The sequence below is a fragment of the Phaseolus vulgaris genome, chromosome 5, assembly GCF_000499845.2.
Source record: "Phaseolus vulgaris cultivar G19833 chromosome 5, P. vulgaris v2.0, whole genome shotgun sequence".
NCBI classification, from domain to species: domain Eukaryota; kingdom Viridiplantae; phylum Streptophyta; class Magnoliopsida; order Fabales; family Fabaceae; genus Phaseolus; species Phaseolus vulgaris.
In genome coordinates, this window is record NC_023755.2 from 23100966 (window position 1) to 23118843 (window position 17878).

At 47.6% G+C, this 17878-nt stretch overlaps 2 protein-coding genes across 2 annotated transcripts; both read left to right on the forward strand.

Moving 5' to 3' along the window:
* The first annotated feature begins 215 nt into the window (after window positions 1–215).
* LOC137834146 (uncharacterized) lies at window positions 216–1880 on the forward strand. Its single transcript, XM_068642210.1, has one exon. It carries the CDS (start codon window positions 216–218, stop codon window positions 1878–1880), a length of 1665 nt encoding a protein of 554 aa, XP_068498311.1.
* A 641-nt stretch (window positions 1881–2521) lies between these two features.
* Window positions 2522–4783, forward strand: LOC137834147 (uncharacterized). The gene is made up of 2 exons (XM_068642211.1): window positions 2522–2930; window positions 3570–4783. The coding sequence occupies exons 1-2, from the start codon at window positions 2522–2524 to the stop codon at window positions 4781–4783; spliced, it is 1623 nt and encodes a 540-aa protein (XP_068498312.1).
* Window positions 4784–17878: the final 13095 nt, after the last annotated feature.

Sequence of the window (17878 nt, forward strand, 5' to 3'; positions counted from 1 at the left end):
TTTAGTTTCCACCGATTGTTTGTCAGTCCAGTTCGAGTTTCCATCGTTTTCTTCATTTCCTGGAAGTTTAAACAGTTCGTTATTTGGTTCCACCAAGTTTTCACCGTTCGTTCGCAATCTCGTGCGATTCCACCGGATAAGTTTGTTAGAGCCGCTGTAATCGTTAGAAGAGTTTCAAGAAATCGCTGAAGATGAGAACCACCAGGCAAAGTTCGATGCGCGCAGAGAGTGGAGACTTGACCATACAGCAAGTCATGGATATGATGCAGGGATTGCAAGAGGCAATGACGGCATTGAAGGTTGAACAAGAGCGCATGCAGGCGGATCTTGCGGCGTCTCAGGCGAGAAATGAAGAGCTCTGTCGTACGAATGAGGAGTTGCGCCGCAGGTTGCGCAACAGCTCAGAGCTACGTGAGGCACATGAGCGCGAGTGTTTCACTCCACCAAGGGAATTCTCTACACTGTTCTCGCAGTCGATTCTGGAGGCGGTAATTCCTAACACATTCGTAGGTCCTAAGGTCACCTTCACTGGGATGGAAGATCCCGAAGCACATCTCACTGCGTTCCACACGCAGATGATGCTGGTAGGCGGCTCCGACACCGTAAGGTGCAAGCTCTTCATGAGCACTCTGACTGGCATGGCCATGGATTGGTTCATCAGTCTTCCAGATGGCCATATCACATTGTTCACACAGCTTTCCCAGTTATTTAGGGAGCAGTACCTAGCAAACAGGGCTCCACCACCAGTCTCGTATGACTTGTTTGACGTGAAGCAGTATCAAGACGAGACCTTGAAGGAGTATATCAATCGCTTTGGGGCTCAGGTGGTGAAGGTTGGCACCACGAAGGAGCCCATGATTTTCTACGCATTCAGAAAAGGGGTGTGCCTTGGGCCTTTCTGTGAGTCAATCATTCGCAACCGCCTCCGAACTTTTGCTGAGATAAGGCGTCGTGTTGTGGAACACATCGACACTGAGGGCGAGGTGTGCGAGAAGCGCACAAGCGTTGCACCCACACGCCCGAGAGCACCGTCGCGTGCACAACCCACTAGGGTCAACGAGGCAACGACGGAAAGGAAGAACCAGGAGAGGAGACGCCCATACGAGGCGAGGAGGCCCCAAGCTAGGGGTCGAGCAGAGGGAAACAGGCCGGCGAGGGAAGGGAACATGCCGATAAGGCACAATTTCGTGGTGGAGCTTAAAGATCTTATTGTTGTGCGAAACATAGCTGACAGGCTGAGGCCACCAGTGAAGACAGATAAAGTGTTGGGACCTCACAAAGACTCGTGGTGCGAGTTCCACGAGGCATTTGGACACCACATCAACAACTGCTTGGCGCTGGGCGATCAGTTAGATGAGCTGGTGAAAAATGGATTTCTGAAAGATTACCTGGCCGAATCTGCTACGGCCGTGGCCTTGGCAGTGCCAGAGGAAGATCAGGCACATGAAATGCCAATGCACGGAGAGGTACACACCATTTCTGGTGGCTTCTCAGAAGGAGGACCCACTGCCTCTCAGTGCAAGAGGTATGTGAGGTCAGTGAATTTAGTTGCTGGAGAGGGTTCGAACGATCCATGGGAGACAGACCTGGTGTTCACGAAAGCTGATTTACGTGATGTTGTCCCACATGACAATGACCCCGTGGTCATTTCGGTTGTCACAGCTGGGAGAAAGGTGCATAGAGTTCTCGTCGACCAGGGCAGTTCTTCGGATATCATGTTTTGGTTGACCTTCAACAAACTTCAGTTGTCCCCTGACCTGCTGAGGCCCTACACTGGATGCTTGTATGGGTTTGCAGGGGACCAAGTGGAAGTACGAGGCTACTTGGAGCTAAGGACGACGTTCACGGACGGAACGACGTCCCATACAGAGAGCATTTGATACTTGGTAGTCAATGCCAATTCAGCTTACAATATTCTGCTGGGTAGACCAGCGCTGAATAGGCTAAGAGCAGTGGCCTCCACGCGCCACATGAAGATGAAGCTGTCAGACCTTAGTGGCAAGGTGATCGTGATCAAATCTTATCAAGAAGAGGCCCGAAAATGCTATGAAAATAGCTTAAAAATGAAGAGGGGCGTGGTCATGGTGATGGAACACCTGCTTGCTTCGGATACGCCGATGGAGGTAGAGCCCTTTGATGAGGCAACGCCCGCGGAGTCAACGCCTGTCGAAGCCTCACACGCGGAGGCGACGCCTAGGGAATACGGGCGCTTAGAAGAAGCACATCGGGAGGCCTCGCTCATGGAAGAAGTATATGAGGGGGCCTCGCCCATGGAGAAGCATCAGAGGAGGCGACGCCTAAAGCACCTGATGGGGCGACGCCTGTAATAGAATGCAGCAAAAGCGAGTCTCGTGCGGAAAGTGCGCGGGACAGGCGACCCCAACCAGTAGACAACGTGGTGGAGAGGCAGATAGGGGGCAAGGTATTCAAGTTGGGACGTTTGCCGAGCCATGAGGAGCAGGATGAAGTGGCGGCGATGATCTCGCGCCACCTAGACGCTTTCGCATGGTCCGCCTCGGACATGCCAGGCATCGACCCAGACTTCTTATGCCACCACCTCACCATGGATCCCAAGGTTCGCCCTGTACGACAGAGGAGGAGGAAGTTCAACGAGGAGAGGCGCCTCGTCGTGCAGGAGGAGACGAAGAAATTGCTAAGTGTTGGGCACATCAGGGAGATCCAATACCCTGAGTGGCTGGCCAATGTCGTCTTGGTGAAGAAGGCGAATGGAAAATGGCTAATGTGCGTCGACTTCACGGACTTAAACAAGGCGTGCCCTAAAGATTCGTACCCCTTACCCAGCATCGACGCATTGGTAGATAGCGCTTCAGGGTGCAAGATGCTGAGCTTCTTAGACGCATTTTCGGGGTACAACCAGATAAAGATGCACCCCAGGGATGAGAGCAAAATGGCGTTCATGACAGAGACATGTAGTTATTGCTATAAGGTGATGCCGTTTGGGCAGAAGAACGCGGGCGCCACCTACCAAAGGCTAATGGACAAGGTTCTTGCACCCATGCTGGGAAGGAACGTCCAGGCCTATGTGGATGACATGGTGGTGACCTCGCATAAGAGGGGGCGGCACACAGCGGATCTGGAAGAGTTGTTTGCCACCATATCAAAGTACCGCCTCAAGCTGAACCCCGAGAAGTGCGTCTTCAGGGTTGAGGCGGGTAAGTTCTTGGGCTTTATGTTCACAGAGAGGGGAATAGAGGCGAACCCTGATAAGTGTGTGGGTATCATTGCCATGAGGAGCCCAACCTCAGTAAAAGAACTGCAGTAGCCGACTGGGCGGATGGCAACTTTATCAAGGTTTGTGTCTGCTGGAGGTGAGAAGGGCCACCCCTACTTCCAGTGCCTCAAGAGGAATAGCCGTTTTGCATGGACAGATGAGTGCGAAGCAGCATTCCTTAAGCTAAAGGAGTACTTGGCGACACCTCCGGTGCTGTGCAAGCCACGGGCAGGTGTCCCCCTTCACTTGTACTTCGCAGTGACTGAGTGGGCTATCAACTCTGTGCTGGTCCAGGAGCAGGATTAAGTGCAGAGACCCATCTATTTTGTAAGCAAAGTGTTGCAAGGCCCAGTGTCGAGGTACCAGTCGTTGGAGAAGGCGGCACTGGAAGTGGTGTTATCGGCTAGGAGGCTCCGCCACTATTTTCATAGCTTCACAGTGGTGGTGGTGACGGACCTCCCCATTCAGAAGGTGCTTCAGAAGCCAGATGTCGCTGGGAGGATGGTTTGTTGGGCAGTGGAGCTGTCAGAGTTTGATATCCAGTACGAGCCCAGGGGATCCATCAAAGGGCAAGTCTACGCAGATTTCGTTACAGAGCTCTCACCAGGAGGTGCCCCCCAAGAGGTGGAGTTAGGATCACAGTGGATGCTCTCAGTTGATGGGTCCTCCAATCAACAGGGGAGTGGCGCGGGAATAGTCTTGGAGGGACCCAACGGGGTGTTGATCGAGCAAGCGCTACGCTTCGCCTTCAAGGCAAGCAATAACCAAGCGGAGTGTGAGGCTCTAATTGTTGGAATGCTCTTGGCCAAGGAAATGGGCGCGCAAAGCCTCTTGGCGAAGAGTGATTCCCAATTGGTCACAGAGCAGGTAACAGGGGAGTACCAAGCAAAGGATCCACAGATGACGACGTATCTGAAGTATGTCGAAGTGTTGAAGGGAGCTTTCGTCGCTTTTGAGCTGGTGCATGTCCCAAGAGAACAAAATGCCAGAGCTGACCTGCTTGCCAAGTTGGCCAGCTCAGGCAAGGGGGGAAGGCAGAGGACAGTCATCCAAGAAACGCTCAAGACACCGCGAAACTTTATGGCAGATAATAGGGTTGATGTTCTTCACATCAGTGCAGCAAGAGGAAAGCCAATGAGCCATCGCTCTTTGATTCAAGATACGGCGAGGACACCCTGCATCAGCACCTATGCGGCCTCGCCCAAGGAAGAGAAGTGTGTGCAAGTATGTGCCTTGGAGGAAAGGGACACGTGGATGACGCCTTATAGGCGATACATTGCAGATGGGATTCTCCCAGCAGAGCCTGGAGAGGGAAAGAAGATAAAGAAGAACTCTGCAAGCTATACTCTCGTTAATGGAGTGCTGTTTAGGCATGGGTTCACGCACCCAATTCTTACATGTGTGAGTGGCGATGAGTGTACGAGGATCATTTCGGAACTCCACGAGGGGATTTGTGGAAGCCACGTAGGGGGAAGATCACTAGCTTCCAAGGTGATTCGCGCGGAGTTTTATTGGCCATCGGTGAGAGAAGACTGTGTGAGATACGCCTAGCGATGCAAGCAGTGTCAGATGCATGCTGACTGGCACAAGGCGCCTCCAGGGGAGTTGATATCGATTTACAGCCCGTGGCCTTTCCACACATGGGGAATCGATATTCTGGGGCCTTTCCCTCTGGCGATAAGGCAGATGAAGTACTTGATAGTCGCCATCGAGTACTTCACGAAGTGGATAGAGGCAGAACCAGTGGCCCAGATCACTGCGCATAAGGTACAACATTTCGTATGGAAGAATATTGTATGCCGCTTCGGTGTGCCGAGGCCTCTCATCTCAGACAATGGCACCAGTTTGCAAGCCTGGAAATGAGCAAGTTATGCGCAGAGGTAGGAATCAAGCAAGTGTTCGCGTCAGTCGAACACCCCCAGACGAATGGGCAGGTAGAGTCCGCGAATAGAATTTTGCTGAGGGGGTTGAAGCGAAGACTAGAGAAAGCTAAAGGGGCGTGGGCAGAAGAAGTACCAAGAATTGTGTGGGCTTATGATATGAGTTGCATAGGCACTTTGTTAAGAAACAACACTTTAAGGAAGCTTAAGGACAAATCAATGGAGGACAAAGCCATCCAAATGAAGAGCCAAACTCATATACATCATGAGTGCCAGGTCCTTATCACAAACACTTGGCGGAATTGAAAGGAAAGCAAGAACAAAACAAGAACACAAATAGAAACACAATTGAAATGTGTAAATTGCAAAAACTAGACAGAATTGAAAGAAGAAATGAATCTACCGATTGAAATCATCAAAAGAACAAAATGCACCGATTAAAATTGAAGAACAAAACCTAGAAACAAAATAACAGATTGAAATTGAAAAACAAGATGAAGGAAGATGACTTATGTGATTGAAGCAAGGATTGGGAATGGACACGCCACTTGGATGATGAATGTTCCAAGATAAGTGCAGATTTGCCGCCACTTGAATGCTCCCAATGCATCACAAGATAAGACAAGGAAAAGGAGAACTAGTCTCACAATCACTCACAAATGGAGCATAGTAACTTTACTCTATTTTTCCAATCTGAATTTTACAAGAGCATACACCTCTATTTATAATCTTTAGAGGTGCTGAAATGTAAAGCTAATGAAATTCAAATTTCCCTCTAAATCTAATTCAAATTGGTGCCACCTAGTCATGAAGTAAGTGTGATCCACTTCCTATTTTTAGCACCTCCTAAAATTGCGTCTACACCCCCCTAACTATTCACACTCTTTATTTAATATTCACACCTCCTACAACTATACAAAAGTAATTCAAATGATGCTCTTTTATTTAATGCTTGGCCGTGCCCCTCATGGTTTGGACTTGGGCTTTCTTGGGCTTGGGCTTTGGTCTTGGGCCTCATCTTTTGCAAAGACTAATAAGAAGAACTTTAAATGCTTTGGCCCTTGTCCATTTCTTCTATTGATAACATCTTTTTGATTCTCATCATACTCCCCAAGTTGGAGAGAATTCGTCCACGAATTCAGTACTCCTGCATAAAACAAAGCCAGTTTGCAATTAGATAAGAGAATACAAGAAGAAATAGGCAAACATGACTTAGTATGTTGAAATGTTGGGAGTTCAGAAAAAGATGTTCTATACACAGACCATGTTGGAAAAGATTGTTTAGAAATGATATTATTTGGAAAACTATAAGTTATGAAAAAATTATCGTTAACATTCTTTATCCAATATGGTGTATAAGTAGGAACCTTGGGTAATGAAAAAAGATAAGGAAGGAAAACACCTTGGAGATGAAAGGATAAGACCCATGTCAAATTGGCCTTCGTTGTCTTTTTCATTGTCACTTGTGGTAGGAGGTTGAGTTAGGTCTTGTTTTACCTTGTTTATCATTAAGGTTTGTTTTAGTGGACAATGAAGAGCTATGTGCCCAAAACCTAAACATTTAAAACATTTCATTTTTGAAGTTTTGGTAGGTGACTTAGGAGTAGAAGGATTTGGAATAGAAACTTTTTTTGGAGAAGTGGTTTGTTTGGAAAAATTTGAAGAAGAATTTTGAGAAGAAAGTTTGTTTGCACCCTTCCTAGAATAGTTGGAGAAACCATCATCATGAGTAGTTTTGAAAGTTGTTTTCAAAAGATATGATTCCACCTTGATGGCTATGTGAATCACTTTCTTTAAAGAAGAGTACTGTTCCGTCCGGTTGACCGGGACGTCTTCGTGCGCGACCTCAACCGTCAGCTAGGGACTCCTTCCCACTGGTTGCTCGTGGATTCCTGCAAAAAAGAGGACAAAAAGGCGCCCTAGCGGCCGTGTGCACTCCGACGCTCAAGTCAGCCAGCAAGAAACACCAAAAACTGTCCACCTACGTGTCTGAGCACCGCGTATGGCACTCTGAAGGTGGTAAAAGGACTGTGTATATGTGTGTGTTGTCTCCTTCAGGCAAAATATTCCCCAGTCACTTGTACGTAACCTTGAAGCACGAGCAAGCAACTAGAGAGTTCTCTGGTAAATTTGCCGAAAGTTCCAACCCTTTATCCAACATTCTCCGCGCTATTTAAACTACCCAAGCATTTAAAGCGTCTTAAAGCGCTTTTAATCACAAACGTAACGCGCTCATTAAAGCGCTTAATTAGAAAACGTAGCGCATTTAAGACGTTGAAACGCTCGGGAGCCATTATAGTACCTGAATGCTAAAAAGGGAAACTGTATTGAATGACTTTTAATTACCTGGCACCTGACTGAAAGGTGTTTCTATTCTGGCATGGCTGTCGTACACGTGGAGGGCCTCACGACGCCATGACCCCATCCGGGGGCGCTCCTGCCCACCTGGGGACGTTTCTACGTGTGAGTGCTCCTGCTGGGAGTGCTACTGCGCTAGGGGTGACTTTTTGGGTGCCAACTCGTGCCCCCAAGTATCTAGTCACTTACTTTGAGAGCGTATCTGCCTTCCTTTTGTACTCTGCACCCGGTTGCCCTGGGCGTGACTTTCCTCTTGAGTCGTATCTGCCCCACAGGCGTCTCTGGGGCGGCAGGAGCACTTCACGAGTCAGGCTGCCCTTCACTGGTACTATTACTATGGCTTTGAAGCCACCTTTTCCTTCTCTTTACTACTGCCCCGTGCTATTGGGACCTGAGGCCTTCCCACGGCGTCGCTCCCTCCATGGTCTTTCCTACCCATGGGTATCGGGGAACCACACCGCGATTGCCTTACTTTAGCGCTGTTTGATCTGGCGACACCTTGGTTGGGCGACGCCCTTACTTAGGCGACGCCCTGCCTTGGCGACGCTTCCTCTTAGCGTCTCTCCAGCGAGACGACGCCTTCACCTAGGCGACGCCTTGCCTTGGCGACGTTTCCTCTTGGCGTCTCTCCAGCTAGGCGACGCCTCGCGTTGACTTTGACTTTGACTTAGTCAACGCCCGGGTACGGGACGGTACACAAGCCCCCCAGTCTTAAGCTGAAGACTTGTCTTCAGCGTAAAGGCTAAAGCCTCGCCTACGCTGTCCACGTGCCCTCCCGGTGACGTGCCATTCCCTGCTGACTCAGCAATTTTTCGAATTACTGACGTGACATTTTCTGAACCACAGGGGCACTCTTAATGACTGATTGCACATCCCCTGAAATGAGGATGATAATACCTTTTGGGCTACCCTTGATCGCCCGCCACGTGGCCCATCGCGTGGCCATCCTCCAGGGACCTTTGCGTTTCCCTTGAGTAATTGATCCTCTGACGCGTGGCGCGATCCCACGGCCTTAGGTTAGCGCCTCTCGAGTTGCGAGATGTAACATTTAAGTTACTCCAAACCCCGCGCTTACCCTACTGTTACATTCATCCGCTCTGCAACTCCACGCTCTTCATCGCCTTCACAATCTCTTCTGCAATCGCGATTCTCTCCTTGCTGCGCTCGTCTACTGCCTCCACTCCAACAACAAAGGTACGATCTCGAGCATTCGCGACTCTTCCCTTTCATCGCATTATAGGATTCATTGAACTGCCTGGGACTGTTGTTATTCTCGTTATTACTGCATTTCTCCGCTTCTTCTTCCTCCTCTGATTTTTCTCGCGTGGGTGACGCTTCCTGGGGTTCTTTCCCCTTCTTGCCATGGCGAAACTTGCTAAACCCTTTTTCTTCTCTTCTTTCTCCAGCTATCTATTTTCACCATGACGCGCACGAACGCGGAGCCTGATCCTTCTCCCACGACCCCCGAGTCCAACTACAAAGCCTTCTACCCCTGGGCCCCCGACGAGATCCTGAGCGAGTGCACCAGCCAGACTTCCTTCCAGGACCTGGAAGCTCACCGGGGGGATCCTCATTTGTACAATTTTAACGCCTTCTGCCGCACCCACGACGCCCACATTTCCGTCCGTCCCGGCAGGCCTGGGGAACCTGTTTGTTTGGACGACAGACCTAGAAAAGGGAAAACCTTTTTCTTCATGTACCAGACCGTGTTCAAGCGCGTAGGAGTGCGTCTCCCGTTCACTCCCTTCGAACGAGAGCTTCTTACTGAGATCAACACTGCCCCCGCCCAGCTTCATCCCAACAGCTGGGCATTCGTGAGGGGCTTTCAAATTCTTTGTGGATACCTGGGCATTCCCCCTTCCGTAGACATCTTTCTGCATTTCTTTGAGGTGAAGAAACAGGGGAAAAGCTTCTGGGTAAGCTTTTTCGGGATCGCAGGCATGATCCTCCTATCCCTTTTCCAGAATTCTTATAAAAACTGGAAAGGGAAATTCTTCAAGGTGTACAGCGCCAAGCACGATCCTACAGCTTTGGATGGCTTCCCCCTTTACTGGACGGAGCGCCTTAAATTGCTCAGGGCCAAAACCCTGGAGGAGCTATCTCCCGCCGATAGGGAGGTAAGCAAAGCCTTGGCGGGGTTGGGGATCGTCTTTGATACCTTGAAGCTGGTCGCTAGCGAGTACAATGCTCACGCCCTGACAACCTATTTTGGTAAGGGGCTCTTCCCTCATCTTTCTTGTTGTGAACAGCCTGCCATCGAGTGTTTGTTTCCCCATACTATTATGCTCGTTTTACGCTGTACAATGTTACTTGCATTTCACGTCTTTTCATGTATCGTGAATTCACATAGCTGCTTTAGTACTAACCCTTACTGTTTGGCCTGTCTTGATGTAGGATCGGTGATGGGTGTTTCCAAGAGAATGATGCTGGCGAAGGCAATGAAGGAGGCACGTGCCGCCAGGGCGGGCGCCTCCTCCACCCCTGCTGCCGATCCTGTTCCCCCACCGACCATGTCACCGCCACCTCCCCTCACTACTGAAGCTCCCTCTAACCCGCCTCCGTCATCTCCACCTGGTCCTGAAACGCTTCCAATTCCCAACTCTCCTTCGCCTATCGCCGCCGTTCCCCTAGCTGCAGCCTCGCCACCGGCTCCAACCCCTCTTGACAAGGGAAAAAGGGTTTTGGAGATTCTATCAGATGATGAGGACTCAGAAGGCGTGGCACCCTTCAGAAGAAGAAAATCCGCGCGGGTTCCTCTTCTGGTAGAGACGTCGCCGCAGGGGGGGGAACCCCTTCATGGACAACCCTCCGAGTGCAACCTCACTCCCTCCCCTGACACTCGAAGAGGAAAAGGGCGAAGGCACCGAGTCTGCCCCGCCTCCGCGGCCGCCAGAAACCACTGCTTCCCCGGCTCCCGACGCTGCCGCCCCCGATTTCATCGCCATCCCTCCTCCAATCATGCATCTGATGAGGGGTTTCAGTGGTGGGACTATGCCAGAGGGTACCGACAGGAGGGAAGGCATGCCTTTCTACTTGGGGCCTTCTTGGCGGTGGCTCTCGAATGGCGCTCCCAGGCCAGAAACGCGGTCTTGCAAGCTCAAACTCTCCAGGCCTTGGAAACAAAGGCAACTACCCTGGAAGAGGAAATGAGGACCCTGGGATGCCAGAACGAAGCCTATCAAACTTCCCTGAAACAAATACAAGAGTCCAAAGCGGAAACAGAGAGGCAACTGGCAGAGGCATTGGAGCTCCAGGCTGGCTTCTACACTCGGGAGGTTGCTCTCCAAGTACAGGTAACGGGTCTTCAGGAATTGGTCAAAGCGGATGCGGAAACTCAAAAGGACCTGAAGGACCGTTGCTGCGAACAGGCTGCCAAGATGGAGCGGATGGAGGGGGAGATGACCACCCAGACCAAAGCTATGGACCTTCTCCGAGCTGACTACGACAAACTACAGGTCGAGGTTAGCCGGCTTCGCGTGGAGAAAGAGGCTCTGGAGAAGCAGGTGACCTCTGGAGATGCCGCCATTGAGGAGTTGGAGAAGGAGAAAAAGTCTCTTATCCAGGAGATGGCAGGTACTTTCGAGGAGGGGTTCCAAGAGGCCCTGACCCAGGCGTCCTGCGAGAATCCTGGCATCAACCTTTCGAACTGTGACCCCTTGCATCATGTCGTCGACGGGAAGGTCGTGCCCATGGACGTGGATGACTGAACCGCTGCCTCTCAACCACCACCTTCAGCTTTACGCTTAACTGCTTTATACCTTTCCTTCATTTTTGCCTTTATCTGTTAAAATTTGTAATTCTTTGAGCTATCCGTACTCTTGTTACTGATTTGGGATGTTCGTATGATTGCCTTTATGTTCTTGCCACATACGATTCTGCTTATGCGACCTCATTCTCATCTTTTCCCTGCACGCGCTTCGACTATTTTATCTGTGTTTCGCCCATTTCTTTCACTTTGTTGGGCGATTTTGTATGATTGGGAAAGGTTGCACGTCAACCCTCACGCCCATGAAGAGGCTCAGTTAGTGACGCCACATCGTCCACGGGACGTCTCTGATACCGAAAGGTCCTTTCTCTGATCCTCAACTCTCGGCGCCCACGCCTAAGGAGAGGCCTGCTACAGCAGCACCGTATCGTCCTCGGGTGTCTAAAACGCTGAGTGCTAGGGGGGGTGATGGCATTTTCATGAAGTTCTTCTTGAATCAATGTAGAGTATGGGGCGGAAGCAATGAATGAGAGTGAGCAAGATCCTCCTAAGAGTGGTGTTGATCTTGTAGGTGCATGTTAAGTATGGGTATTGAGTGGTTCGGCCAGCTCAAGGGAAAAGATGAAGGAATTGAAGTTTAGAGCCTAGGATTCTAGGGAGAAGCAAAGTTGAGCACAAATTGGCAGCATAACTTTACTCACAATAAACTTGAAAATACAAGGTGTAGGCTCCTCCTTTTATAAGCTAAGGAGGACCATAATGCAACCCTAATGCTAGCCAAATGAAATGTAAATGTGAAGCACATGGGTGCACATGGCACATGGGTGCACAAATGAGCACATGGAAAGCTTCTAGAAAGTTTCACTCAAATATGCTTTCTACACTACTCTATTTACTAAGTACCCCTAATGGGCCTTTATGCAACAAAGCCTTCTCTTCACAAAACCGTAGCTTGGCCCATGTATATGTGAAGCTAGACGGTCTAGGACTCCTCATAGATGCTCCTTATGTAGCCGCTCCACTTCATGGCCTAGACACTCCTCATCATGGCTAGACGCTCCCATCATGGCTAGACGGTCTTAGTCTTGGAAGCTTGGCTTTCATAGTGTGGTGAGCTTGGGCCTTCCTCCATCATCCCCTCCCTCTTGAAAAGGATTTGTCCTCAAATCCAAGGCTTTTGCTAAGGGAATGGTTGTGGCTGGATGGTGTCCATCATCTCCTCCGTCTTGAGAAGATCTATCCTCAGATTTGCTTTCTTGATCTCGGATAGCAGCCTCTTGCTTCGTCAAGATGTGTCCTCCAGGATCAAATATCAACCTATGTGAATCTTGAAACAAAGCAAAGGAGTTAGGGTGAGCCTTTGGAGAACAAAGAAGTGTGTGAAGTTGCCATTTTTGTTTTTCTCTTGTTTTGGCCAACTTCTCACAATACCTCTCTTTTGAGGGTTGTACGTGCTCTCTAATCCTCTTATATTTTCTAAATTTTCCAAAAGTAGTTACTTTTCCTTTAGGCATAAGCCTTTTAAGAGATGGTAACAAATTTAAAATGGTAAGAGGACATTGGGCACATACAACTTCAAATGGATAAATATGAGTAATCTTGTGAACTACTCCATTGTATGCATGCTTATAAGGAAAAAGATTCTTATCCCAAGATTTGTGAGTGTCTTTCATGACTTCGTGAAGCATAAAAAGAAGAGCTATGTTTGCAAATGTTGTAGCTCTTTCATTTGAGAATAAATCATGGAAGCTTGTCACGTTTCTTAGGATGAGTTTATCCACATCCATGAAAAATGGAAAAAGACCTTTTGTCGTCCTAGGAAGATCTAATTTGAAATGTGTGTCTTCCCAAGGATTTTTTACAAAAGGTGAAGGAGGATAGAGTTCTTGGGACTTCGCTTTAGGTGTAGTTTGAAAACAAGAGGTATACCTAAAGTAATGTCTTTGAACTTCTTTTCTCATGGGTGACAAAAGTTTTCCTCTTAAAAGCTCTAGAATTTTATCAACTCTCATTTGTCCCATGAGTTCTCCTTCTTGTAGACTTTTTCTCTTATGTGCAAAGAGAGTCTCGTTGGTACAACCATGGTTTATGAAAATTTGTACATTTTGCAATGGTTGTCTCAATAAGACATGGCAAGTTGTTCTAGGCACTACTTTATACAAAAATTGGTAGGTGCTTATAGATAACTTGTCATTCCCTTGGGGATATCTTAACACATTTGAGAAATAGTCTTGATCTATGCAAGCTTCTTTTAAAGACTTTTCTTTTGTGCTTATGCTTGCAAGTGTTCCTTTACAAAAGGAAAGGCTAGGTTGTTCAACAAGAAGCATGTTTGTAAAGGTATTTTCTATGTGCTTGACTTGTTGAATGACCTTGTGGGAAGGAACACTATTCTCCCACGCCTTTTGTTTCCCAAAAATTTTCTCTTTTTCTATTTTTTCTTCATCCCTTTTGTGTTTCATTTGTATTTGGTCTTTTACCACTTGGGAATGTGGTAAAGGACTAAGTACAAACCTTTTGTGCTTGTGGATGAAAGAAATCTCGTTAGTTAGACCATTATGCGAGGTTTTCTTATCAAATTGCCATGGTCTACCTAATAAGATGTGGCAAGCTTCCATAGGTACTACATCACATAAAACATTGTCTTTGTAGTTACCTATAGAAAACTCGATTTCCACTTGTTTGTGTACATGTAGTTCTCCATCCTCATTGATCCATTGTAAATTGTACGGTTTTGGATGAGGAACTACTTGTAGTTTTAGTTTTTCAATCAATCTAGTGCTACAGCAATTGCAGCATGATCCACCATCCACAATAAGAGAGCATATATTTTCTAAAATATTGCATCTAGTATGAAAAATGTTCTCTCGTTGTGTCTCAATGGATGCACTAGGTTGATTGTGGAGGATTCTTTGAATCATCAATAAGTCCCCCTCCAAAGGATTTATCCTCTCTCCTTCCCCCTTTCCTTGTGTACTAGGTTCATCCTCACCACTTGTGTACTCATCTCTTCCCTTTAAAAACAAAACCCTTTGGTTTGGACATTGTGCTTGCACATGCCCTCTTCCAAAACATTTAAAACACTTGGTGTCCCTAGCACGGATGTATGGGGTGGAGGCATCTTTTACTAAGGGTTTGGTAGTTTCTTTGGATTCCTCTCTAGGTGTACTACCCTCCCTTTTAAAGTCTTTCTTGGGATAAGAATTGGAGTAAGAACCCACCCTTTGACTTGAAGTTTTGCGCAAATTTTGTTGTTCAACTTTAATGCAAAGTTGAACCAAATCATTCAAGTCTTGGTAGGGTAATAGTTCTACTCTATCCCTTATCTCAAGATTGAGCCCACTTAGAAACCTAGATATGGTGGTGGTTTCTTCCTCTCTAATGGATGCTCTCATCATGTAGAGCTCCATTTTCTGCCTATACTCTTCCACACTTAAGTTCTTTTGTTGGAGTCTTTGGAGCTTGTCCATCAACTCCCTATGGTAGTAGGAAGGTATGTGGCGACGTCTTAGGGCTCCCCTAAGGTCATTCCAATATTCTATGGAAGGCTCCCTATGAAGACGTCGGTCTCTCTCTAGAGAGGTCCACCAATACATGGCATTGCTTTGGAAACTAAGGGTTGCTAAGGGTACCTTCCTCTCTTCACTCACCCTATGGCAAGCAAAGAGTTGCTCTACTTTCATCTCCCAATCTAGGTAGGCCTCTACGTCTTCCTTACCATAGAAATGGGGTAGGTCTACCCTTACTTCCTTTGGGCTCTCTTGCTCCCTTTGTCTAGTTCTTCTAGGGGGTGGTTGGTAATAGTCATTAATTCTAAGGCTTCCCTCCCTAGAGTCTCATTACTTTTAGAATGGGATGCATGAGTTTTTTTTGATTTTTTTGAATTTTGTGATTTCTCTTCTTGAGCCAGTTTTAGAATTGAATTTTTTTGAATTTTCCAGAGAATCAGAATTTTCCTATGAGTGGAAATATTTTTCTGGGTTAAAACAGCCAAAACAGAGAAGGTGAAAACAGGGGAATCTGAAAACTGGAAACAAAAACAGCAAGATACCAAAGTTTAGACACAATGGAAATTTGTGAAATAGAATTGTGTATGATCTAAACACAATATGAACTCAAACTAAAAATTAAAAAGGCATCAAAGGAGCAAAGAACAGCAGATTCAAGCAAAATAAAGAGACCCAAAATCAAGAAACAATTAAGCCAAACAAAAGGACTACTATGAATTGTTGACAATATGGATGAACATGACTTGACAAAACATGTATAGATTCAGAAAATTAAAGACTCAAAGCATAATATGAACCAAAATAATGAAAGCAATAAAGACTCAAAGCCTAAAAGAAAATAGCAACACAAAGGTGTATGGAATCCTATCACAAATTGCACAAGAACTTGTTCAAGATCAAATGAACAAGAGTGCTTCGGTTGGATCTTCCACAAAGCACACCAAGAACAAATTAAAATGTAAAAAACAGCAAGACAAGTAAGGAAAGTAAATGACAATATGAAATAAAGAAGAACTAAAATTTAAAAGACAAGGAGCTACTCATCTTGAAGAACCAAAGCTCATGATACCAAATGATGGCATTTTCATGAAGTTCTTCTTGAATCAATGTAGAGTATGGGGCGGAAGCAATGAATGAGAGTGAGCAAGATCCTCCTAAGAGTGGTGTTGATCTTGTAGGTGCATGTTAAGTATGGGTATTGAGTGGTTCGGCCAGCTCAAGGGAAAAGATGAAGGAATTGAAGTTTAGAGCCTAGGATTCTAGGGAGAAGCAAAGTTGAGCACAAATTGGCAGCATAACTTTACTCACAATAAACTTGAAAATACAAGGTGTAGGCTCCTCCTTTTATAGGCTAAGGAGGACCATAATGCAACCCTAATGCTAGCCAAATGAAATGTAAATGTGAAGCACATGGGTGCACATGGCACATGGGTGCACAAATGAGCACATGGAAAGCTTCTAGAAAGTTTCACTCAAATATGCTTTCTACACTACTCTATTTACTAAGTACCCCTAATGGGCCTTTATGCAACAAAGCCTTCTCTTCACAAAACCGTAGCTTGGCCCATGTATATGTGAAGCTAGACGGTCTAGGACTCCTCATAGATGCTCCTTATGTAGCCGCTCCACTTGATGGCCTAGACGTTCCTCATCATGGCTAGACACTCCTTTTTGAGGCTAGACGCTCCCATCATGGCTAGACGGTCTTAGTCTTGGAAGCTTGGCTTTCATAGTGTGGTGAGCTTGGGCCTTCCTCCATCAGGGGGGTCTGTTCCCTCCATGGTCTTTCCTTCCCATAGGTATCGGGGAACGCCCTGCCAGTGATTTGCTGGCGTTTGGCGGTCTCGTCTCCCTCCACAGTCTTTCCTACCTATGGGCATCGGGGAGGCGACGCCTGTGTCTAGCTTTGCCTTCTTTGATTTCGTCTCCCTCCACAGTCTTTCCTACCTGTGGGTATCGGGGAACACCCTGCCAGTGATTTGCTGGCGTTTGGCGATCTCGTCTCCCTCCACAGTCTTTCCTACTTGTGGGTATCGGGGAAACAACGCCAGTAACTAACTCTGCTTCCTTCACTTTCGTCTCCCTCCACAGTCTTTCCTACCTGTGGGTATCGGGGAAGCGACGCCAGTCGATATTTGGGTTGGCGACGCCCGTGACGTCTCACGCTGGTGTCGCCCTTCACATCCTTCCGGGCGACGCCTCGGGCGTTACCTTTACTTCGACATTGACTCTGATTCTTGCCTTGGTCGATGCCTGATGGCAGCGAAAAGCCCAAGGCCTTATCTGTGTCATCCACGTGGCGCTCCTTGTATAGCTGATGGGATATTCCGTCATTCGACTTGATCCACGTGGCGCTGCTTGTATGGTTGATGGGGCATCTAGTCATTCCATTTTCTGACTCCTGCTGTATCCCTGACTCACTTTCGACGGCACATCGTACCACTGGATATTCTGCTGATACGACGTTTTCTGATTTAAACCAGCGGTGCCAGCGTCATCCTTTCGTCTTCTGCCACGTGTATCAATCGTGCGGTGCATCCATTCACGTTGTTTGGCGCTCTAACCGCTTTATTTAGCTCTTCAAGCTCTGGAACTATCTTCATCATTTTCTCACTCTTCATAACCTACTTGCGTTCTTTCTTCTTGCACCCTTCCTTCTTGCACCCTTTCTTCTTGCACCCTTTCTTCTCTGTCGAAGGGTTCTTCTAGTCTTCGCTCCCCTTACTCCACTCTTGCATTTCTGGCAGTCCTAATCTTGTTAAAGAATGTCATCTCACGCTGCTTCCTCCAGAGTTCGTCCCAAAGACTTGTACCCTTGGGCTTCGAATGAACTTCTTGACGAGTGTTCATGCTTACTCTCTACCAGGGCCATACGGGAGCACAAAGGAGAGTCATGTTCCTATGACCACCGGGCCTTTGCGAGGAGGCATGACGACGACATCGCTATGCTCCCTTGCACTCTAGGGGAGCCGGTATGTGGGGACGAACGGGCCAACGACGGTTTAGGGTTTAGGGTTCAAGACCATCGGGGTGCGCTTACCCTTCTCCTGGTTCGAGAAGGAACTGCTGACGGAGATCAACGTCGCTCCGGCTTAGTTATACCCCAACAGCTGGGCCTTTGTCAAAGCCTTCGACATTCTCTTCGGGTTTCTGGGTTGTGCACCCTCGGTTGACCTCTTTCTTCACTTCTTTG

What these genes read in the sequence shown, in the direction of transcription:
- LOC137834146 (XM_068642210.1), top strand. Translation starts at nt 216, where the DNA reads ATGCGCGCAGAGAGTGGAGACTTGACCATACAGCAAGTCATGGATATG.
- LOC137834147 (XM_068642211.1), top strand. Translation starts at nt 2,522, where the DNA reads ATGCCAGGCATCGACCCAGACTTCTTATGCCACCACCTCACCATGGAT. An exon ending in GGCGTTCATGACAGAGACAT is followed by an intron (nt 2,931 to 3,569) that starts GTAGTTATTGCT and finishes TTGTAAGCAAAG; the next exon opens with TGTTGCAAGGCCCAGTGTCG.